The sequence below is a fragment of the Bubalus kerabau genome, chromosome 5 (assembly GCF_029407905.1).
Source record: "Bubalus kerabau isolate K-KA32 ecotype Philippines breed swamp buffalo chromosome 5, PCC_UOA_SB_1v2, whole genome shotgun sequence".
In the NCBI taxonomy this organism is placed as follows: domain Eukaryota; kingdom Metazoa; phylum Chordata; class Mammalia; order Artiodactyla; family Bovidae; genus Bubalus; species Bubalus kerabau.
In genome coordinates, this window is record NC_073628.1 from 27,560,234 (window position 1) to 27,584,920 (window position 24,687).

At 47.2% G+C, this 24,687-nt stretch overlaps 1 protein-coding gene across 2 annotated transcripts in view; it reads left to right on the forward strand.

Moving 5' to 3' along the window:
• The window catches only part of NAV2 (neuron navigator 2), a 420,664-nt gene that overhangs the window by 350,375 nt on the left and 45,602 nt on the right, over positions 1–24,687 (forward strand). For both annotated transcript variants that reach the window (XM_055581343.1, XM_055581341.1), the window contains 10 exons: positions 91–382; positions 1,138–1,840; positions 4,787–5,254; positions 5,914–5,979; positions 7,395–7,439; positions 9,751–9,911; positions 11,264–11,452; positions 17,516–17,568; positions 22,580–22,603; positions 22,718–22,792. In XM_055581343.1, the coding sequence (XP_055437318.1) occupies positions 91–382; positions 1,138–1,840; positions 4,787–5,254; positions 5,914–5,979; positions 7,395–7,439; positions 9,751–9,911; positions 11,264–11,452; positions 17,516–17,568; positions 22,580–22,603; positions 22,718–22,792 (2,076 nt within the window). The remainder of the gene's footprint in view (positions 1–90; positions 383–1,137; positions 1,841–4,786; positions 5,255–5,913; positions 5,980–7,394; positions 7,440–9,750; positions 9,912–11,263; positions 11,453–17,515; positions 17,569–22,579; positions 22,604–22,717; positions 22,793–24,687) is intronic.

The window sequence follows — 24,687 nt, forward strand, 5'->3', positions numbered from 1 at the left end:
TTGTTCAGGGCGTGCGCCTTTTTGCTCCCGAGTGAGGGGCTCCCTAGCCTGGGGTTTGAGAAAGACTGATTCAGAGGGTCTCCTTCACAGACTGACGCCGAGAAACACTCACAGGTGGAGAGGAGTTCCCTGTGGTCCAGCGAGGATGTCAAGAAGTCAGACGGGGGCTCAGACAGCGGCATAAAGATGGAGCCGGGGTCGAAGTGGAGGCGGAACCCGTCTGACGTGTCTGATGAGTCCGACAAAAGCACGTCAGGCAAGAAGAACCCCGTCATCTCACAGACAGGCTCGTGGCGGCGAGGCATGACGGCTCAGGTCGGCATCACCATGCCGAGGACGAAGCCGGCTGCCCCGACAGGCACGCTCAAGACCCCCGGAACCGGTGAGTCAAAGGCACGCTCTGTCTCGCATGCGCACTTTTCAGTTTCAAAACCGGGAAAGCAGTCACGCTAGCAGGGCTTGATGTTTTCAAGTCCCTGTAAATGCTCAGGTATTACTTCTTAGGGTTTGGACTCAGCTCATAGCCAGCTTTCAGAAAGATTCATATCTTTGCCTTTTTCCAAGTGGAAATTTGTCAGCATGAGAGCCTCTTAAAGTCTGAAGAAAGACGGTTCAGCTGCCAAGACGTGTTCAATTGGTTTAAGCATGGGCAGGCTCTGAGTTAAAATACCCAGTGAAGACTATTCAAGGGCACATGGTTATGAGCTGTTGGTACGCTGAGTCAGTATTGCCCGTGATTTAAGGATGTGTATAAACAAGGGCAGAGTTTTTGCAGGAAGGCAGGACACCCACTGAAAATGTTAGGGACAGCTTCTTAATGGATAGAGGGAGAATGGTCAGTAAAAGACAAGGTCTCCTTCCCAGACGTGTCAGTGATTGGCTCGCTTTGCTTTATTCTGGGTAAATGTAGACTGCTTTGCAAATGAGGAAAATCACTAACATCTCCTAAAGGCTCGTGGTGAGGGTCGTAGATGAGATTATCTTTATAAAAAGCTCTCTCCTCCGTCTCCCAAGGGGACTGCTTTCCCCCAGGAGAAAGCAAAGTAGTCCTTTGGAGTAGGGGAGATTTTTAAATAGTCTGAGTTGACTGAGCTGGCTCCTTAATTTGCAGGCTAACTTTGCTGATTTCTGTCGTAGGAAAAACAGACGATGCAAAAGTGTCTGAGAAAGGAAGGCTGTCACCCAAAGCCGCCCAGGTGAAGCGCTCCCCATCAGACGCCGGCCGCAGCAGTGGTGATGAATCCAAGAAGCCCCTCCCCAGCAGCTCCAGGACGCCCACTGCCAACGCCAACAGCTTTGGGTTCAAGAAGCAGAGTGGCTCTGCCGCTGGTCTGGCCATGATCACAGCCAGTGGGGCCACTGTCACCAGCAGGTCAGCCACACTCGGCAAAATCCCAAAGTCATCCGCGCTTGTCGGTCGGTCCACTGGTCGGAAGACGAGCATGGACGGGGCTCAGAATCAGGACGATGGGTATCTGTCTCTCAGCTCCCGGACGAACTTACAGTACCGGAGTCTGCCAAGGCCCAGCAAGTCTACCAGCCGGAATGGGGCCGGGAACAGGTCTAGTACCAGCAGCATAGATTCCAACATCAGCAGCAAGTCAGCCGGCCTGCCAGTGCCCAAGCTGAGGGAGCCTTCCAAAACAGCCCTGGGCAGCTCTCTGCCAGGTCTGGTCAACCAGACGGATAAGGAGAAAGGCATCTCTTCCGACAACGAGAGCGTGGCTTCCTGTAACTCGGTGAAGGTGAACCCGGCACCCCAGCCTGTGTCCAGTGCGGCTCAGGCCACTCTCCAGCCAGGGGCCAAGTACCCTGATGTGGCCTCTCCCACGCTCCGCAGGTAAGTGGGTGAACAGCACTGAGTGGAACTGGAATATGTGATGTGGAATGGCATCCTGGATTCATAATTTCCTGTTTCTTATCTGAAACCATCTCTGGTTTTCTCTGCTTCAGTCCTCGAATAAAGCTGTTTGGTCGGATGCTGCCGGCAGCTTTGAGTATTTTCCCATGTTGGTGTAAAAAACACAAGCCTCTGAAATCCATCATCCTGCGTTTGAATCCTAGGTCCACCTTAGGTAGCCACCATGTAACCTCTCTTAATACTTCTGCCTCCATTTCCTCATCTGTAAAATGGGGATGATGATACCTACCTGTGACCATTAACCTATGTAGCCATATTTAGCCAATAGTAAGTACTCAGTAAAAGTTAGTTACCATCAAAGAAGAGTTCCTAATACACCCTTAGATCTAGAAGAGGAGGTCAAGGAAAATAGGTTTTTTTTTTAAAAAGCTGTAACTCAGATTCCTCATCATTATGCTAGATAGTGATCTTGGCCTGCTCTTTTCCCCAAATAATCCAGTATCCCCCCACACACGTTTTTTTATACTGTGTGCATGATTCCAAATTAGTCTCTGAAATGTTAGCTTCCATTACAAAAAAGAAAAAAAAAACAATTCTTACAGCAGAAGCGTGTCTGAAAAATAGAATTTCCTTTCAGTTTACACAACTTTTTGCCACATTATAACATACAGTGGGCCATCTTTAAAACTGCAGCCGCATAGGGCACGTTCATCCTACCTTTTCAGGAAAGAGTAAGTCCTGAGGATAGAAAATTTAGCAGTGGAAAAATAAAACTTATGTGCACATGTACATATTTGGGAATGAATAGGAATGTTTGCAGAACCTCCAGAAGAAACATTCCACATGAAAGGTATGATGAAGCAGTTCACTGTTCTTTGTCTAGACTTGATTATTAGAATTTCAGTAATGATTATTTTTTCAGGGGAAGGTTCTATTGGGCTGTTCTTTGTTGTTTTAACAGGTTGCCTTGTAAATGAAAATTTTCTCTGCTTCTTGCCTCAAGTATTATATGTAATATTCTCTCTTTGGTATTATAGATTTCCTTTAGTAGCTACAAAGGTATTTTACTAGACCCTGAGGCTAGTGTAATAGAACACTTGAAAATGCATGCAGCTTCTTAGGCTCTGAACTGAGCACCTTTCAGCCCATTCCTAGCAATTACATTTTTCCTAAATTAGTAAGGTGTTCTGAATTCTCTCATTGTGCATGACTATGAGGGAGAAGAGTCTTAGGTGAAGTGTGATAGCTCTCTTCAAGTGGTGTGAAGGACTAGCAGAAAAAAGATTGGACTTTTTCTGTGTAGTTACATATAATAGGATTAGGAGCAATGCATACAAGTCGGGAAAAGGTGGATTCGATTTTGGTTTTGTAACACCTGGAGGTGCTTGGCAGTGAAGCCAGTTAGCCTTCGGAGTAGAGCAGTGAGGCCCCTGTCGCCGCAGGCTTGTGAGTAGTCTAAAGCCAAGGTTCTGCAACAGGATAGTTCCTTCTCTGTCACCAGGCAGAAAGTGTTCTTCTTCTGTCACCAGACATTGTAGTGAGGGTGGATTATGTTTATTTATTTCTATAGTAATTGAGATCTGTAAGGACTGTTTAGGCTTCCCAGGTGGCTTAGTGGTAAAAAAAATCTGTCTGCCAAGCAGGAGACGCAGGTTCGATCCCTGAGGTGGGAAGATTCCCTGAAGAAGGAAATGGCAACCCACTCCAGTATTCTTAACTGGGAAATACAGGGGCAAAGGAGTGTGGTGGGCTACAGTCCATGGGGTCGCAAAAGAGCTGGACACGATTTAGCTACTAAACAACAACAAGGACTGTTTGGAGAGGGTGGTGGTGGTGGTTTAGTTGCTAAATTGTGTCCAACTCTTGCGACCCCATGGACTGTAGCCTGCCAGCCTCCTCTGTCTATGGGATTCTCCAGGCAAGAATAATGGAGTGGGTTGCCATTTCCTTCTCCATTGGAGAGGATAGAAGATCAAATTTACATGACTTGACTAGCTGGGTGGAAGGCAACCTGTCTAGTATGTAGTGGGTTTCATTTCTTTTCTGAGATGCCTGTTTCATAAGAGTTTTAGCAGATGGAATCAGGCCATTGTTATAAGAGCATGGACTGTGCTTTGACTTTAAGGTAGTCACTCCATCCTACCAGAGAACTCTCTGCCTACAGAAAAGGGGAGGGTTTGTGCCATTCCCTCTGTCCTTGGTAGCACACTTTTGGTCATGAGCAGTGGGGGAGATGACGTGCAAGGGCATTTCTGTGTGTCTGTCGCAGAGACACCGTTCACACCTGGCGTGTCTGGTCTGACATCTTGTGAACGCCGCAAGGTTTTATGCATATCACTGGGCAGCACTTGCTCTCTGGCCCTAAAAGACACCTCCTTCTTGCCCGGCTTTCGTGCAAGAATGAATCTGGAGGATACATTGCCCAGGTTGCCTCCAGATCTAGACTCCTGTTCCTGATGCTGCCTGTTTGCTCAGAGATCAGAAAAACCAAATCCTTCGGAGCTGAACTGTCATAAATGAGGGCGTGCTTTGCACCTGGGGTCACAGATACAAAGATGATTAAGACAACTGGTTTCCCCTCTAGATGTTTCCTGGAGAGGGCAGTTTTCTAGTTGCTCTATTTATGTAAATAAAGAGAAGCAAGATCTTGAAGTAGCGAAGGATAGGCCGGTAGAAGATTACTGCCCGTCTCCCTTTCGCTCAGATCCAGGGTCTCAGCGGCAGCCTAGAACTTGAAGGTGGAGCCTTTGCTCCGCCAGCGTCTGGCCCATTGTACCTTTCCCAGGGCACTGCCTCAAGCCCTGGGAAGGACCCTGCCTCCCTCCCCAGGGACTCTCAGTGGCTTCTGCACCCCACCCTCCTCTGATAGCCCAGCGCCCCCTGGCCTTGGGTGTTCAACCCACACAACCCTTTGTCTCTTCGCAGACTCTTTGGTGGGAAGCCTACCAAGCAAGTGCCCATCGCCACAGCCGAAAACATGAAAAACTCGGTGGTCATCTCCAACCCTCATGCCACCCTGAGCCAGCAGGGTAACTTAGAGTCCCCCTCGGGCAGCGGCGTCCTGAGCAGCGGGAGCAGCAGCCCTCTCTACAGTAAGAACGTGGACAGCACCCAGTCCCCGCTGGCCTCCAGCCCCAGCTCTGCCCACTCGGGCCCCTCCAACAGCCTCACCTGGGGCACGAACGCCAGCAGCTCCTCGGCCGTGAGCAAGGACGGCCTGGGCTTCCAGTCGGTCAGCAGCCTCCACACCAGCTGCGAGTCTATTGACATCTCCCTGGGCAGCGGAGGGGCGCTGAGTCACAACTCCTCCACCGGCCTCATCGCTGCCTCCAAGGACGACGCCCTCACCCCCTTTGTCAGAACCAACAGTGTGAAGACCACACTGTCGGAAAGGTTGGTGCTGTGCGTTTGGCTGCCTTTATCTCCCCAAAAGACGCCCCTCCGAGAGTCCAGGCATTATGTTAGGAAGCCCAGGCGTTGTTGACCTTTGCTGGGCGATTTCTCTCTTTTGGATCACTGCTGTCTCTCCAGGGGGAAGCCAGTTTGGGTTGGAGTAAGCCGGGCTCTGCTTCCTGTTATCTTTCTCCCTGTGGTTACTCTCAGTGCGTGGAGTTGCTGCAAGTCTCCTGGGGGCAGATTTCATGCTTCCGTTTTAAAACGGCATTCCACCTGCGAGATCCTTCCTTTTTATCCTGTTTGTTCATCACCTGCTTCTTTCCCTGCCCTTGTAATGGTGCGGGCTGAATCAGTGGCGGCTGCGTCCACAGAGTGTGTGGTGGGGTGCTCCTTAAGCAGCTGAGTCAATGTGGCAAACACCCTCCTACCAAAGGGCTGCCGGGCAGAGTGATAGGAAATTACGCACCCAGAGTCTTCCTCAGAGCTTCGAATCTCACTGTAGCAGTGATAACATATCTGCCTTCTCCACATGGGGAAGAAAGCCATTATCAGCCCTGGGAATGAGGAAAATGTTCTGGTCATTGTGTGTGACGCCCTGCCCCCTTCCTTCCGATCTAATGCTCCTTCTCTTGTTTTCCACCTGCCTGGCCTTCTAGCCCTCTCTCTTCCCCTGCCGCTAGCCCTAAGTTCTGCAGAAGTACTCTGCCCCGGAAACAGGACAGGTAATGACATTGTAGGCCGGGGACTCCACCGAGCCTCTAGCATCCTCTGCCCCACCCTGTGTCGAGCCGGATGTTTTGTGTGAGGCTGTTGGCCTGTGGCTTCCGCTTGTGTTCGTGGCCCCGTTGTACTCTGTGACCCACCCCCCAATCCGAGACATGCCCGTGAGGGTCAGTTCCGCTGTCCACAGAGCTCGGGAAGAGGTGCACTGGGGCCGGCCCCTCTTCTCCCAGCTTGGGAAGGAACCTCAAACCTGCCACCTGGAAAGGGGCAGCAGAAGCTCTCACTGGCATGTCAGCCTTCCCCTTGGCATGCTCCTTGCTCCCTGGCTTCCTGCCCTTTTGCCTCCCTCCCTTCCCCCTCCAGGCCCAGACATGATCTACCACCCACCACGCAGCTTGGCCCTCACCTTTGTCTCCCCTCTGTCCCTTCTCCCCACGCAGCTGGCTCTTTGCCCTCTCCAAGGCCTTTGCTGCAGTTTGGCTCTGTGTCTCGCGGGTTGTTGTGTTCTGGGTGCCCATTTTCTGTAAAGATAAGAAGAACATGGGGAGTGTTGTTGGCCCCCAGCTGCCCTGTGGGTGGGCCTCAGAGATGAATTATTGACCTTGAATTTGTGGGGGAGCCGTGGCTTGGCCAAACATAATAAGCAGATGTTGTTTCATGCTAGGGGGGGAAAAATTAGCGAAAACCCTCTTCACCATGTCAATAGCAAAAATGTTGCTTTGGTCGGACTCAGAAACCAAGCCTTTTAAACCTCGGTCTTTGGAAATCTGAACGTTGCTTTGGTCGGACTCAGAGACCAAGCCTTTAAACCTCCGTCTTTGGAAATCCGAATGCTGTGACTTTGTCAGCCAGCAAGTTGTAACATGCCCCAACTCTGCCCAAGGCTCAGCTTCTAGCTCCACCCAATGAGGGCCTCGAAAACTGAGAGGGATCCGGAATCCACTTGTTACAGATGAATTCCAAATATGCAGACTGCTGGCCTCTTGAAACCGTCCAAGTCCCTTCTTTCACTTGAAGTCATCACCGGAGGCATCTGGGGGTGGGCCAGAGTGGTTACGGGTGCAGGGAGCCCTAAGCGCTGGCGGTACCGATGGACGACGGGCCGAGGAAGGTGTGGGCACTGCTCCAAGGTGGGGGCAGCCCCTGGGTTCAGCTCTGAACCCGTGGAAAAGGAAGGAGCAGTCGGGGCCGAGTGGCTTGGGCCCCCTGGTGCCGGGGTTGGAGGTGCCCAGGTGTGAGCACGGGCCTCGGTTTCCTTTGTCGCTGTGGCTGTGTTGCATGCAATGGACTTCTCCCCGGTGAAGTGAGTCTCTTCCTCCAGATCTCTTGGCCCCCCTGAGCCTTTCCCACCTCACACTGCCTGCCCTCCCTGTGCTTCTCCGAGGTTCTCACGTTTGTTTTAACTTTCCTACAGTGACCCGCACCTTGATAGGAACACTTTGCCTAAAAAAGGACTCAGGTATCTGTGTTTCCTCCTTGCATCCGTGCCATCTGCTGTGGCTCTGGGGCTTGGCTGTGTGACTCGCTCATGGCTGATGGGGGTGCGGGTGGGCTGGGGGCCCCCGCTTTGGCCCATGCAGCAGGACCCTGTAGACGACGGCTCTCCCTGCAACCCTCTTGTTCTCATCTCTCCATTTGTTGGCTTCTTTTGCTTGAGCAGGGGCTGTGCTCTTTCGGGCTGACTGTGGTCAAACCATCTCATGACAACCATCCCTGAGCAAACCCGGAGAGCAGTTACTGCTACTTCTGGGGCCAGTGGGTTTAATCGCTGATCACTTCGCCATGACCATTCCATCCACGGGCTGTCTTCTGAGAGAAAGGATATGACTTGTAGCATGTTGATTTGTCAGCCAGGACACGAGCAAAGGAGAGAAATCTTCCCCTCCCTCCCCACCCGCAGTTTGAGGATTTCTGACTTTTGGGCCCATAGAAAGTTGCTAAGGACAAATGCTTTGCACTTGTCTGAATATTCTAATAAAAAACCGGGCCAGTTTTCAATGCCCCACAAGATATGGGGCGATCTTTTTTTTTTAATGTAAAGAAAGAAAAGACTTTCTTTCCAAGAGGGAGTGTCCTCTCATTCACTCTAAGTGCTGGCTCATTTTTGACTCTGGTCCTGGTGTAACAAGATGCTATAAGTCACCACTGCTCACGCCGCTCACCTCACTTTACCACCCAGAAGAACTTCAGTCCTACCGCCTGTCCCGTGATCTTAATGTCATGTGCTTGCAGCTGTCATTTTTCTCGCTCTCTACGCACCTCGTTCTTTGTAGCATCAGCTTCACCCTGCACTAAGCATTAAGAGCTTTCGCGAAACATGGAAGTTGGAATGAAATGTTTCATTGCTGTCATGTATGTTGGTAGTTAATATCCAGCAGCTCTTAAGGCTGAGAGCATTTTGACCAGTAATGGAAGGTAGGTATCAATGCTTCCTTTCAACAGGAGCTCCGAGCGCAGCCAAATCTAAGAACCTAAGAAGTACTGTAAACCCCCCAGCAGGCCTCCCGAGGGAGGAAGGTTCAGCCTGTGGCCTTCGAGGGGGGAGCTGGCAAGGCCTGTTGTGTTTAACAGTTTTCATCATGCCTGTGAGAGCTGCTTTTTGGCACTCAGGCTAGTGTTTAAATCATATCCACTCTTCACATGAGTTTGACCTTGATGCCCCACTGTTGCTTCATGTGGAAGCTCACTTCTGAATATTAGCATTTCATAATCCTGCGTATATTTCCAGAGCAGATCTAGCCTATGAAAATTATGTAACTCTAGCTTTTAAAAATGGTTTGTTGTTTTTTTTTTAATTCAGAATGGAGATATGTGACATGGTATCCTCAGCCAATTAATGGGACCTGGAAAATCCAATTCTAGTGAAAACATTAAGGAACAACCATGTCTATATTCCAAATTCTCACTGGGGCTCTCTTTCTGGCTCACCCACTCTGTACACACACATATCCGGTAGTCACCCCACCAGAATCTGTCTGTAAATCCAGAGTACTCTGGTCACTTGGGTACTTTGGACGTTTGAGATGCTGCCTGTGGGCATAATGAGCAGAGCATGGGTTTGGGGACCAGGCGCATATGGATTGACACCTCTGCATTGCTGGGCGAGTCTCAGGCTTCAGCGAGATAATGTCTCTGAAGGTGCTCGGTGCGTTGGAGACATTCAGTAAATCATTACCAAATTCGTTTCAGAAGCGACGAGGAGGTGGGCCTCGCGTGAGACCCAGTGATTTGGGGTCCCCTTCTGAAGACGCGGTTCTGCCCGGTCACAGCCGCTGCTGTCAACGTTGGTCTCCTCACACCTTCTGCTACGTGTCTGGTTTCTGATTCTCTGTGATTCATGGCCGCGTATTTGCGCTTCAGAATGCAGATGCCAGGAGCTATCTAATTAAAACTTCCTCAAAGCTCTGACAGCAGCTGGTTTCATTGCCTCAGTCCTGTCAAGGTGGGGGCTTTGAAATGACACCGTCATGAATCAACATGTTACAGATACGCCCAGGGACGGCTCTTTGAGCATTTACCAATCTCGTCCCCTTTATGTAGTTCCCTTTAGGAACTGCAGTTTTCCCCAAAGACAGCCAAGTAGCCAGAAAGGTTTGGAGAAAATCTGTGAGTTGCAGAATGTGTAGCCATCTGATTTTTCAAACCTCAGACTTTCTTCTTATATGTTTGGATATCCATTTTTCTTTTTATATGTTTATTATCTGCTCCAGGACGCTCATTCTCATGAACGTTGTTCCTAGTTAATCCCAGCCTGATTTCTGTCTGTCCAGGTATACCCCCACCTCCCAGCTCCGCACACAAGAAGATGCAAAAGAATGGTTACGGTCCCACTCTGCAGGAGGCTTGCAGGACACCACCGCCAACTCCCCTTTCTCCTCTGGCTCCAGTGTAACTTCTCCTTCTGGAACAAGATTCAACTTTTCTCAGCTGGGTGAGTAGCCACTTGGCATTTAACGATGCTGATCGGTACCTTGGGGACGAGGTTATCTTGCATTTTGAGAGACATGTGGTCATGTAGCTCTCAGTATCTGATCAGCCCATAGCAGTAAAGTTTGATTATAGGCAATTGATACCAAAAGGAAAGAGAAAGGTTTCTTGCTTCTCTACCAGTCATTTTCTCTACATGGTTGATGTAGGTAGGGCAAACTATCCATGGAATGAAAAGCATGTATTCTAAGATCTCTGAAGAAGTACGTTCCACAGCATATCCCATATTTGGTCATCCTCCTTGCTTTATTAAACCGGAAATAAAGATCAAGTTTTGATTGAATGAGTATTCTTGGAAGTGCCTACTGGTGACATAAGGCTTTGACTGGCACAATGAGGAAAGGAAAAGAATTTGTAACACAGTCCCTGCTGGCATGTCAACGGATGCTTTTTTAGAAAGATAGACACCCACACCGACTCATCAACAGGTAAATGAGAATAGTTCACAAAGTTTTATGTGAAATCATGTAAAAACTGAATGTGATCTAATAGCAAGTATTATACAGAGAGAAAGGAAGGACTAGTCCTGGCTTGAATGACTGAAGAAGGTTACATGGAGGTAGCAGGATGAAAGCTGAGCCTTCCAAGATGGATACAGAGGGAAGTATTTGTTTTCCAGTCTCATCTCATTCTTCAGAGAGGCAGCCTTTTCTGATTATTGTGAATAAGAAACTCAGTCTTTAAGGACTTCTAATCAAGGAAGGCTTAACTGTTCATTTTTAATGAACCGAATGTACTTCTAAACTATTTTACATTACTGAAGTGGACAGGAGTTTAATAAGAAAGCCAGTTTCAGCTAAAGTACATGCACCCCCTTTGCACTGAAGCTCTGCAGGCACCACTATGAAATCTCCCCATCAGAGACAGTGAGACCTGTGTTCCTGTTGTTCTTTTCTCGGCTGTAACTCTTTGAGGCAAGAGTTTCTTGTCATGCACAAATGCTTCCCATCTGATCAAAAGCCCGGCTGAACTATTTTGGGCTTTTGGCTTTAGAGAGAATTGTTCCAGATGAGCCCAGAGAGTAATTAGCTCATGCCTGGAAGGTGACACTAGCTTGTCTGAACGTGCCAAGTGGGAAAGCTGGGGCCCGGAGCCTCGCTTTGGAACTGACCCACCTTTCCTCCCTTATTTTTAGCTCTAAGTGTGTTTCTCAAATGCTGATGTGACTACCTTTGAGAAAACAGACAAAGAGAGAGGAGTTGACGGGGCCAGAGATGGCTGATCGTCAGCAGCCTCCTCTCCATTCCCTTTAGGGACGTGAGCCTCCAACCTTTTAACTGTCTCCTTTCCTTGCAGCGAGTCCCACCACCGTCACCCAGATGAGCTTGTCCAACCCGACCATGCTGAGGACCCACAGCCTCTCCAATGCCGATGGGCAGTATGACCCGTACACCGACACCCGCTTCCGCAACAGCTCCATGTCCCTGGACGAGAAGAGCAGAACCATGAGCCGCTCAGGCTCATTCCGGGATGGGTTTGAGGAAGGTAAGCAAGCCAGGAGGTTCACCCTCTTTCCTGGCGTGCAGAGTGGTTAGTGGTCCTCTAGGCTGAATTCGCGTCTTCAATGCAAGAGCCCTCCCTCCTGAGTTTCCAAGTCACCCACTTGTGCTGGGGAGCTCTGAACAGTAGGGTCTGACTCTCAGTTAACCTTGCAGGTGTTTAGGGAAGAGGCTGCTGACAAAACCCTGGTGAGCCCTGGAGTTGACTGAGTCCCACTGTGAGGCTCCGGCTCAGCTGCTGGTACACCATCTTGGCAACACCAGTTACAAGAAAGTTCATTTTTCTGTGCCGATGCACCTGGATCACTTTGGGGAGCTGTGGGCTGCCATACTTCTCCACTTCTCTCCAGAATCTTCTATCTCTTTTCTCAAGCACCAGTTGTTGTTTTTTTTAAGTTTGTTGCATTCAGTTTTGCCCTTTTCCTTCTTTGCTTGCTAACTGGGAATATTTGGGGTAGGATTTTTATGTTTTGTTTGTTTTAATCAGAATTTGGGGGAGAAAACTACTGTGGGTACCTTCATCAGCCATCTTCCTACTTCAAATCATTTTTCTTCTTCCTTCAGGCAGAGTGTGAGTTAGGGGAGTCAGCAGCCAAAATGTCAGGCACATCCTACCACCTGCCTCCCAAAAAGCAAAGGTGAAGTTGATAATATACTTGTGTCTTATCATCACTGGTGTCTTACCAGTGATGAACATGGTTAAGGATATGGGGTAATACTACTGGGGTTTGAATTCCAGCTCCACTACTTCTTAGGTATATGATCTTGGACAAATTAACTTCACCTCTCTGTGTCTTTGTATTTTCACTGATAAAAATTAGGAGTACCCGGGTCCTGAAATTCTGAGAATTAAACAAGATAATATATTTATAAATGTTAATCCAATAATGCCAGTACCTGTCATAGCCTGAACACTCAGCTTCAGCACTGATGTCCTGGCAGCTGAAAGTCCCCAGCCAGAGGAGGGGCCAAACGAGGCTGAGAGCCCTAGCCCTGGCTGTACCTTCTTTGCCAGCGACAGAATCGAATAGGGGTGGAGAGGGGAGTCATAGGCGCGTCCCTCTGCTCCTAGCCCCTGTGAGAGTGGGAGAATGTGCCCAGCATCGTCCTGGTAGAACAAATGAAGTTGTGATTGTTGAGGAAATCCCTAAATAAGTCCAGAGGGGGAGAAATGGAGGATGTTGGTTTCTGCTCTGCCCAGGGTTCTTTTTAACAAAAGTTTTAGAGTTTAGTTACAGAGCAGTTGCCCCCTGGTTAATCTTCCTTCGTTCTCTCCACTCTGATTGTATCGTTTGCATCCAGTGGCATCCAGGGAGCAGACACTAACTAGTCTGTAAATCCATATATGGGAACCCACTGGGATGGTGGATTAAGAAGGAGTGGAGCCTGAGTTACTGAGAATGTTTTGCTGGATTTAAGAGCTAGAAATCAGTGCTTTAACCATTCAGAGCATAGAGGAGGGCATGTTGATCCTAAGGTGAAGGAGTAGGTCATTTGTCTTGAACTTTTTTCTGCTCAGTGGGCGAGCAGAGCATGGCCACGAAGCATTTCCCCACCCTCCTGATGATGACTCGAGTCTGGAGTGTGCCCTGTTCATCTGCTCTGTCCCGTGTGTACCTGAGTGAAAGGTGTTCCATCCTGCAGCTTGTCCAAACAAGCACACTTCGCCCATAAAGGTCCAGGACCATTACAGTATCATTATCAGATGGCTTTTATTTATTCCATCTGGAAACAAGCTGCTGTCAGGCAGCACAACTGTGGGATATCTGGGATGTTAAAGTGACATTGATAAAAAGGGCTTGCCCACAAGCAGTGTCTAGACTTTCGTAAACCCTGATGATTCATGGTGATGTGGAACTCACATGCAGAGGTAAAGTCAAATTCAGGGAGGAGGAGTAGGGGCTGTTGTCGATGTATCAGTACTATTTTGGGAAGTTTGGTATCAGATTGATTATATTTCTTCCAAAGCTGTTACATTACAAAAGCAAAATAGGGCTCATGCAGTTAGGTGTTTTTAATTCCACTGGCTGAAGACTTTTTCCCCACCTCTTGAATATATAAACTCCTGGTGTTGCAGAAACATCTGGGAAAAATATTCATATCCCATGTTTGAACCAAACAGAACCTCCTCATAAGAGGCAGTTAGGTATATCATATGCCAGAAAGCAAATATTAATAGAAATTTAGGAAGAATTAGCACAAGTCCTTGTGTGAGGTTTTTGTAGGATTTAATTAACACTTTGCCTTTTGAAGGAAATAAAAGTTATAAATATGTAGATGAGTACAAGCAAGGCCCAGGTGCAACCTTTCAAAGTTATTTCAGGTAAATTAATTTCCATCAGGCACATTAGGCAATCTTCAAGTCAGCTTTAATAGCGTACTTTAGAGAGAGGCTTGAGACAGTTTTCAAATGAATGTATTTGGAGTAAAAAAAAAATCCAGGACTTTACTAATCATCCCTAAGAACTGATGCAGTCTAAACCAGTTTATCTGGAGCCCACAGAGACAAAGCCACTTATTAGTAAATAAATCCTGTATTGCAGCTCTCGTGTGCTTCTCGCCCCTGAGTTACACTTGGATTCAAGTCCTGGTACCTCCACTGTTAGCACAGTGACTTTGGGTAAGGGACTTGCTTTGGTCAGCCTATTTCCTGTTCACTAAAATGTGGAAAATAATTGTACTACTTCAAAGGACTGACATAAAGATTAGGTGAGATAAATCCTGGAAGGCATTTGGTAGAATGACTTTGAAAGGGGTTTTTAGTAAGTACTCAGTCAGTGGTAGCTACTGTAGCAGTTGTATGTTTTGTTTTATCCTTCTCCCCGTGGGCCATTTCAACCCCATTTATTTATGGAAAAATTGAACAGGAGTGACTTGGGGACTTTCTGCAGCCCGGACTACTAGGTCCTGAACTCCTGAACTCTGAGCCCTCTGTTTTTTCTGTTCAATCCTACTTTACACTTTTCCTTGGCCATAGCTGGGCTCTCTTACATGAACCTTCATCAGTGTGGTCTCCGTCTTCAGTTATGCTTTCTTAGCTGGTTGAGAGGGTGGCCCAGTAGCCACGAGAACCGCATCTCATCTCACTGACTCCTTCCACAGCCCCCAGTAGCAGAGGGGGATCTAGAGGTCGATGGCCAGATTCACGTTCTCTCTCCACTCCTGACTACCTGTGTGTGCTTGACCACATCTCTTAACCCCTCTGGACCGTAGTTTACTCCTGCATTCATTAGGGGTGGAAATTCCTGCCCTACTGGGAATATTACCTACACATTCTCTGTGATGTTGAGGATCACTTCAAACAGTAGTATAAGTGAGAGAGTGCTTTGATTAGTATGAAGCTTAATATGTACATTATATATATATGTGATGCCCAAGTGTGACAGCAGAGGCATTTGTTTGCTTTGTTGGCTAGAATATGCCCAGTTGTCATTCCATCATGTGATTTCACTCCTATCTGTGCTTTAGGTTGGGGTGAAGTCACATTCTTCTCAAACACGCTCTGTGTGCTTGCTTAGTCCCAGCTTGTGCCTGTGTAGATTGAATGAGGGCTTTAGGAAACCATTCTAAATATACCAGAAGGCTTTACCAAAAACAGAAAAGTAAACCTCAGAAACCAGTAAATGAGGTCACTCAAGGGCAAAGCCATCTCCAGATTTCTGGTCCGCAGATCCTGTTCCTGAGTGCTGTAGGACCTTACACGGGTCGCTTACCCTCTCTGGGTTTCAGATAGTCGGTGGCAGAGGTAGCCTAGATATTCTCTGGTTCCTTGTACCTTCGGATTTGGGGAAGTATAGGTCTAGGGAGGAAGCTGCAGGGCATGCCTCTGCTGCTCTGGGCTTTTAAGTCTTGTGTGCGTTTTGTTGTCCAGAAGTATCCCAGCCGCATAACCCAGGCTCTGCCTTGGCTCAGCGTACTTGAAGGAGGGCCAGCTGCAGTGGTTCAGGCAGCCACATTCAGCTCAGGGTTGATCTGAAAAGCGAGGACTCTTCCTTTGGACCACAGCCTCGCTGTTGCTAGTTATGAGTAAGAGGAGTTAATTATAGAGAAAAATAATTACCTCCACCCGAAGCCTGCCAGATGTGCCTCTCTCTGCGTGCGGCCCCAAGCTTGCCCTGAGATGTTGCTGAAGGCAGTGTCAGTGAATCCATGTGTATGAGGGAGAGAAATAAGAGACAGACTTCCATTTTTCAATAGCCAAAGTCCACACAGAAGCCCTGTGCAGGCCTCCAGAGCCAGCGTCGGGCAGGGCAGTATGATGGAAGGGCAGCTCCATGCTACTTACATCTCTTCCTCCAACTTAGCCTCCACTTTCATTCCCCCCCTAGTGTCTGTGTCATGGGGCTAAAGTAACTTACCCTTTTGGATCATTAGACCACTAGGTTGGGGCACGACAGACTTGTTTTAATGTGTGGTCATATTAACACTGAAAGCCATTATTGACCATTAACACCTTAAATTGACTTTTTACGGGCACAGGCCAGGTGAATGATAGATGGAGGAAGAATAGAGGGAAAGATCTAGAACCCCAGGCAATGCTGAGGAGGGTGGATGTAAGTGGCAGTGCAGGGATGGCCTCAGGGCAGCTGGCAACTTCTGAGAGAGGAAAGGACCAGAAGTGCAAGCCCAGGATCTGTGTAGTCAGAGGAGAGAGGAAGCTGCCCTGGTGGCCATCTGGGAAATGAGGTCGGGTTCCTGGAGAAGATGACATTTGAGCTGATCCTGCTGGAGATCTGAATGGGCAGGGATGGGAAACTTCCTAAACCAAGGGAGCTGCCCCGGAAGAGACTCTGAGATGGCAAAGAACTTCACAGGTCATGCATGAGAGAGCCAGGCAGGATTCGGAGTGTGATAGGAGCGCCTGAAGGAAGGCTGGGGTTCGGGACTTTTATTGGGAATACATTGTGGAGGCACCAGGGAGATTGGCGCAGCCGTTCATGAGACATCTGTGGGCAGGTAGCTTCCGCCGACCGCTGATCCGAGTTGAGTTCACTCCTTGGGTGGTAAGTGAAAGTTGTTTAGTACACGTGCATTCCTCCCCAGCTTCCCACTCTCAGATCACAGGTGAGAGTGCGGTGTGGTGGGGAGGGGAGGGCCATTCCACTCCTGATCAGGGAACCTGTGACCAATGCAAAGGTCTGTGATTTCTCACAGGCATATTTCTATCTTTTAGGCAGTTTTTTGAGAGATTACTAGGAAAATGTCATTAAAGAATCTGGTTTCCAAAAAGAGAAGTCAGCCAGAATACCTAGTCCTGATAAAGACCGTGGCTTAAAATTACATGAAAACAGATAATAAAATGTTTCCATGGCTTGGGGCGGGGGTGGGGGGGGGGTGGAGTGTGGGGGGTAGGAGGTGAAGGAGGAAAATACAGGATGGTTCTAAGTCCCAAAGTCCAGTCACAAACGAGGAAGAGGACACTTTGTAAACATGACAAAAATCAGACGAAGAACCTAAGTTTCAGTGGATATGTTTTCTAACCAATGTTCTACTACATGCTCATCTTGAATGAATTTACTGTAGCCAACAGCCAGCGTCTTGTGTTCAGAATAATCAGCTCATCATCTTTTTGCTTGTACGAAGGACGGATGCTAGCAAAATATAAAATACATTTGCCACACAATTTTAACCTTAAGGGACACATAAGAAAAAAGAAAGGGATAAAATCTGCTGGAACAAAGCAGGTAGCACTTGCCTCTGGGTAATAGAACTATGAGTCCCACAATTGATGGCAGTGAATATGCTTCTTAATATTTCTCTGTACTTGAAACATTTAACTTATTAATTATGTATTATTTTGATAGTCAGAAGGGGGAAGTATTTAGAAGGTTGTAGGAAATAAAATGTGGCAACAGAAAAATGACTCCCATAGGAAATTATTCCTTACTTGACTTTGACCTGTCACCGAATCAGACAAGGTTGGGTCATGGTGAGGTTGTTGCTCCAAGCCTGGTGTGTCTTCTGATGCCTAGTTTTTCCTTTCCTTCCCCTTTTGGGCTGCCTAGTAGCCAGCTGTACAATTGACCTTTTCTTTTTCTTTTTCTCATAGTTCATGGATCCTCACTCTCCTTGGTTTCCAGCACGTCATCAATTTATTCTACAGTGAGTATAAATCAATGCTGTATGGCTATGTGTGTCAAAAATAAAATATAAGCATGTCTCCTAGAGAAAGTATTTCCATCATAAGGGGATCAATTAGTTAGGGAACACAATTTGAAATTTACAAACAGCTATTGATTATAATGTACCAACCAATAAATCAGAGGCTGACTTTTGTTAAAGTGGCATTGTGCTTCAGGTAGTAACTGGTTAGAATGTATGAGATGCCTTTTACTGTTTTTTCTTTTTAAAAAAATATTTACTCACTTATTTGACTGCATGGGGTCTTAGTTATGGCATGCATCGTTCAGGATCTTTCGTTGTGGCACATGGATTCTCTAGTGTGGCACACCAATCATAGTTGCTCCGTGGCATGTGAGATACCAGTTCCCCAGCCAGGGATCGAACCCGCTTCTCCTGCGTTGGAAGGCAGATTCTTTAACTATTGGACTACCAAGGAAGTGCCGAGATGGCTTTTTCAACTTTGTATCTCCCTGTTTCTTTGTAAAGTAGAAAGAATAGAAGTCCCTACTTTGTGGAGTTGTACTGAGAATTAAATATATGAAGATTACTATTCACTGCAACATAAATTCCTGGAGGACAAGGACTTTTTTCTGGTTTTATTCCTAGTGCCTAGAACTGGGCCTAGCACATAGTGTTCAAAGAACAGGTTTGAATGAAATAAGAAAATGCAGGTAAAGCAGTGAATAGAATGCACACAGCACAGAGGCAACTCTCATAAGTGAAAGCTGTCAGCTGTGAGAGGGCTACTGAAAAAAAGCCACATGTGACCAAGTAGTACTGGATTTGTTCAGGATGCTTTCTGTAGCTATGTGCGTGACTGTTTATCTTAAAAACGTTCATTCAGGAATTCATATAAGGAAAAAAACATTTGATTAATGGGAAATTGGGGGTTCTTTAGACCTTCATTCCATGAAGGGCAGATGTTTCAATAACTCAGGTTTCGGTAACGCCAGGTATCTGGGCTATGTCGTGGGACCAACTGTAGATAGCCCCTTGTAAGTTAAAGCCCATCCCAGAATCAAGTTAAGGAGCCCAGGGCCTGACTGTTCCTTCTTGGGCATGCAGCGAGCAGACAGACTTCAGTGGTTCTTGACACGGTCTGAGTTGAAGGACCTAGAAACATTCTCCTCTGTTCCTACCACCTTGTCCCTCCAGCTCCAAAATAACCTCTTTCCTCTGCTACGTCATCTTGTCTGAAATGTTATCAGAATCTGGGCTTTCATCTTAAAGGCTTTATATATAGTAACTTTGGGAAAGGGTCATTCAAGCCATTATCCAGGAAAGCACAGGGATGGCCTTCTAACGGTCAGCAGTTGAGGCCTCCGAGTCTTCCCCTCTAGAATGAAGCTCTGTGACATGGGTACCAGAGGGGGTACTTGTAGACCTGGAGTCACTTCCTGCACAGTATTTACTGGCCCCAAGTACATGCCGGGCTCTGGGCTGAGCCCTGAGGACTCTCCCCTCTTCTCTGAGGTGGGGAGAGTAGCCTGCTGCGGAAAGCAGAAGCCAGAGGCGTGGAAGGCACGGGGCAGGGGACGTGGGACTCCAGTTCCGCAGGCTTGGTGCGGTGTTGCTGCAGCAGACATTTCGGTGCCCAAGCCCCAAGTTTTCCCAGGGTTTCCTGTCCACATGTTTTTCACTCAGAAAAGCAACACTTGGGGGCTGGCTGGCCTGTATCAGCCAGCCTGAGAGCGAAAGGACAGGAGCTCTTCACCTGTGAGAATTCAATGGCAGGAAGCTATCACGTGCAGTTCCTGGCTGCTGCGCCTTCGTGCCGTTCATGCTGACCACTGGGAGTTCTTGCAGCCACAGGCGCTCTTTCGGTAGCTCTTGTTCTGGTGTGTGGACCTGAAGCTGGTGTTTTCCATGAAATTTGAAATTGTCCTTTCGGAGTTGATATAAATTCACAAATTACCAAAGACCTAATAATACTAATACTTTTTAATTCCATGTTTATCTGGATAGCAAGAGACCTGAGGCCTAACCCTAGTTTTTTCTCTTACTGTATGACTTTGGACAAATTACATCCTTATTCTCCATTTTACCCTTGGCCTCAGGGAACTAGGCCAGGTTGTCTCTGAGGTCAGTGAGTCAAGGGTTCCCATGTACTGTCCTTTCCATGAGCCTTCTCTGAGAATATAAGTTGCTTTTGCAGACTTAAAAAAAATAGTCTAACCTTTGAATGTTTTCATTGATGGAGTGGGATGCTCATTCCAAGGAAAACTTCAAGTCTGACCAGACTGCTACCACCAAACAGTGGTGTGTGGTCCCTTATCTATTATTAGCTCCTTGATGATGATGAAATGCTGAAACAGATGCTTAGGCGCCTTTGCAAATGTTAAGGTAAACAAGTTCGTATTTGTTGTCTAGAAAGAAATCTTTGGAGTCTGTTATGTTGCCACCAACTCAGACCAAAGGGTCTGTTTAATACCCTGGTATTTTAAAGGCTCTTATTGAATGATAACATGCTTCCCCCCCTCCCCCCCACCGAAATCTCTAATTCTTAGATGCTCAAGAATGTTCATTCTGGCTGAAATTTGCCTGTAATTTTAATTACAAAGGAAATAAAAGACAGCCTGATGCTAAACAAATGCCACAGAGAGGTCATGGCCAGCTCTCAGAATAGAAAAAAATTGCAGAGGGCACATCTGGCATCAGACTTGCTTTCTTGGTCAGTAGGGAGCGGCAGCTGAGTTCCCAGGGGAACTGCTCAGTGGAAGCTCCGAGACCCAGAGCTTCACTCAGAGTTCCCAGATGTACACAAGTGCAGTGGCAGCTGGGGGCAAGAGACAAAACGCACGATTTCTCCAGGCTGCTGTTGAGAACCCTGGGCCCAACCCCAGAGACAGGTGGGCACAGGGACAGACAGTGGTAGCAGCCTGCGTAAAGAGCATTAGTTCTGCTGATAGAAGTGCTTAGAAGTAGGGCTGGTCCTCTGTGGATGGTTCAGCCTGCTAACAGACCTCCCACTCGCCTCCCAAATGTTAGATAGCTGTGACGTTATCACTATTCACTTTTCTCCTTTGGATCAGACTCAGAAGCCAGGGCCTTATTTCTGGAAGACCTCCAGGAGAATGTCACTATAGTCAAAGAGCCAGGAGTATGTGCTGGTTAAGATCATAGGCTCTGGAGCCAGACTACCTTGGATCCAATCCCAGTTCTACCACTTATCAGCTGTCACCATGGGCAAATTATATTAGTACCTTCTCAAAAGGTTGTTATGAGCATTCAATGAATAATAAATATCAAGTGCTTGGAACTGTCTTTGCCATATAGTAAGTGTTTAATAAAAATGCTACTTATTATTACCAGAATGTGAACAACATGAGACATGAGGGACTTGGTCGTGTTCATATCTGTATCCCAGATTATTAAAACGGTGCTTGACACGTAGTTGGAAATCAATAAATCTTGAATAGGTAGTGGTGGTGGGGATGAAATGATGGACAGGCAGACAGACAGACAAAGAGGGATGGCTGAGTGGTATCAGAGAGGGAAGAGTAAGCAGTGAGGACATCTCCCAACCTTATGAAAGCATGGCTTAGATAAGGAGATTGTCCAGCTGTGTGACTTTAGGCAAGATACCTAACCTCTCTGAACCTCAAAAGGAACCATCCTACTTTGTGGAGTTACTGCAAGGATTAACTAACTTGGTCACAGTGTACCTAAAAATTAGTTGCTGCTGTTAGGAAGCAGCCTGGAGAGAGGGCCTTCTGGGGCAAGATCACAGGTGGGGAGCAAGGTGTGGGGGGTGGTCAGACCGGCTACCCACTTGTCCCAGCTGATGGGTAGAGGGAACTGCAGGGTCTGATGAATCAAACCCCTCTGCGTTCTAACTGGAGGAGGAGACACCAGAGTCAGATGCTGATCTTTAAAGTATTGGGTTTGCCACTAGTGAAACTGGATTAGGACACACATAGAGGACTCAGGACATAATCGAGTCTTTACTGATCTTCACTCACCTACCTGGCTGCTCCACCCCGAGAAAGTACAGATGGTGGCGTGTGGAGAGAAGGCCATTGGACACTTCCAACATTTCCAAGAAAGCCTGTGTTGGAGGTTGTGGGTTTCTTCTTATATGGGTCCCTACAGGAACTCCAGAAGAGAGAAAGAATGGTTCCCCCTGCAATAGGTTCCCCCCAACCCACATGTGCTCCCCCTATGGGAAGAGATAAGTAGCTTGTAGTCTCTGGCTGGTCGATTGCTGTGTCACCACAGACCCAGGGCCCCAGATGGAAGGTTTTTCCAGTAAGAGAGTCTACAGGCTTCGTCCTTACTCCCCAGGGTCACAGATAACTGGGGGCTCCAGATGGAGCATCAGGCATGTGCCAGCCATCTTCCTTTTTATAAGCTGGGGAGTCTCCAGGCTGGCTGATGGGGCCTCCCAGTCCCCTTCACTTCTGGAACCTTCCTGCCCTGCTGCTGTTTCTTCTTCAGTGCCCTAGGGAGATGAGAGGGAAGAATAAAATGGGGCAGAATTAACCTATGAGCTGTCCTCCCTGCCTCCCAGGTAGGATTGCCAGATTAAATATAGAATGCCCAATTAAATTTGAAATTCAGATAAACAACAAATAATTTTTTAGTATAAGTGTGTTCTCACTGTTGCATGGAACATACTTAAACTAAAAGAAAAAAAATCTAACTGGGTGCCCTGTTCTTTTTTTTTTTTTTTAATTTGCTAAATCTGGCAACTCTTCCCCTGGCTTATCCCCTTCTCATCACCCCGTCTCCCTGTCTTCATCATCACGTGGGAGCAGGGGGCTCCTCACAACCAACACAGCTAGAGTATTTCCTAATTCTTTATAATTTCTTAAAATAATACATTTTTTGTATTTGGCCTTTCTGATTGGTCACATGAATTGAACCGGTTAATTTAGAGAAGTTCATTGGAAAAGAAACTAATAAATCTTCAAGATTGCTGCAAGTGTCCAAATATGGCCCTCCAGTTGTTCCTCAACTGGTCTGATTTATTCTATGTTTTTCTTTACAGCCAGAAGAAAAATGCCAGTCAGAGGTAAGGAACATTTTGCCAGTTGGATTTCATCTTTCACTATGGTCAGTTCTTTCTCCCAGCTCATCCTGGAAGTGGACTCCCAAAGCAAGTAACTCTGTTCCTTGTCATCTTTAGATTCGCAAACTACGGCGGGAACTGGATGCCTCCCAAGAAAAAGTTTCTGCTTTGACCACCCAGCTGACAGCAAATGTGAGTGTGGACCCAGAGCGGTAGCCGTTGCTGCCTCTGAGCATTATAGAGGCAGAGTGGTGTAACAAAAGAGACGCGGGCTCTGGTATCGAGGGTGTGAGTGTCAGCTCTGACACTTACTGGCCCTGTGCTTTGGGCAGACTCTTTCACTTCTGAGCCTGCCTTTGCTCCTCAGTGCGCTGGGAGATGATAATACTTAGCTCTCAGGGGTGTAATGTGATCAGTACCTGAAATAGATTAAGTGCTCAGAACGGTTCATTTTCCTTTCTCTTTCTGGAAATTTTCATCTTAAGAGAGAAAAAGAAGAAAATCTAAGACTCCACAATAAATGGCTGACTGCTCTGTAATTATTATATAATACACACAATTACGTGTTCAGGAGGCACTGCCAACCGGCATTCAATTCAGCAGCTGTTTAAGTGCCAACTATGCCCCGAGCAATGTGGGTTCAACAGCAAAACAAGCATAATCACTGTCATCTTAATGTTCTTTCTGTGGTACAGCAGAGAGACAAAACAGGTTTGCTATGACATGATAGGTGTTATGATAGCAATAAAGGGGGATGGTTGTGGGAATACCTAAGAGGAATGCCTAGATCAGTTTTGATGGGGCTGGGAGAAGTTAGGAAAGGCTTCCTGGAGGAGGTTACATCTTAAGATTGCTGGGTAGGGGAGGATGCATGGGAAGGACAGCATTCTAACCAAAGAGAGTAATTTGTGCAAAAGCCCAAGGTGAAGATGTTGCTGCATTTGGAAACTATAAGAAGCGCAGTGTGCTTAGAATCTATGGCGTGGATGTGGGGGAAGAGGGCTGGGGTGGAAGGGAGAAGGAAGTGGGAATGAGGGCAGCATGGAAGAAGGGCAAAGGTCAGGCCACATCATGAACACATTCATCTGTTAGGTGGTTAAGTTAGCTTCCTAACTGACGTGTGGTTACAGGATGTGCAGGGTCAGAGTAGAGGCAGAGATCTCCTACCACATCAGACCAGTCTGTAAAGGTGCCCTGCCGCAGGGCTGTGAGTCGTCAGGGCTGCGGCTCAGAGGCAGAGCCTGGGGCTTTGGAAGGTGCTGAGATGCTTCAGAGGCAGGGCTTCCTGCTTGGGAGCACACAACCAGTCTAGGACCATAGATTGTGAGTGTGAGCCCGTCAGAAAGCCACCTGCGTGATCCCAGCACGCTGTTAAAATGAAAAGCAAAAAGCTGTCTTCCTTGGACCAGGACTCTAATTAGTAAATATCTGGAGCTTTTGCCCATGTAATTCCTGGTTTGAGCCTGAGTCTACTCGAGGAAACTTTCCATTTCACTTTAAAGTCTGCACATGAAGTACCTAGCAGAGTGCTTGACCTTAATTATAGGCTCAGTAATTGCTAACTACTCTGAACTATTCATTCTCCTGTGCTTTCTTACATTTCTGGAAATCTTTGCTTCCCCCCCGCCCCCCCCTTTTTTTTTTTTTTTTGCTTTTTTCCCCCTAAACCCTAGTATACTAGGCTATTTTGTGTTTTTTCTAATCCTTCTTTATTTTCTTAACTTTTTTCTCTATTACTGTATCCTAAAAGATCAGAAATTTGGAACTTCCCTGGTGGTCCAGTGTCTAAGCCTCCATGCTCCCAATGCAGGTGGCCCGGAGTTCAATCCCCAGTCAGGGAACCAAACTAGATCCTGCATGCTGCAACTAAGACCTAGTGAAGCCAAATAAATAAATAAATACACACAAAAAAGATCAGAAATTGATATTAGATCTGGAACTTGAGTTTTAGAGTCTTTTTCAAAGACTGAGACATTATCTCAGGAATCAGATGCATGTCTATGAATCCACAACCAGTGAGCCAGGGGTCTCCTTGAAACACATGAGGTTTGACAGCAGATGATTTGGAAATACTGCCCTTATTAAGA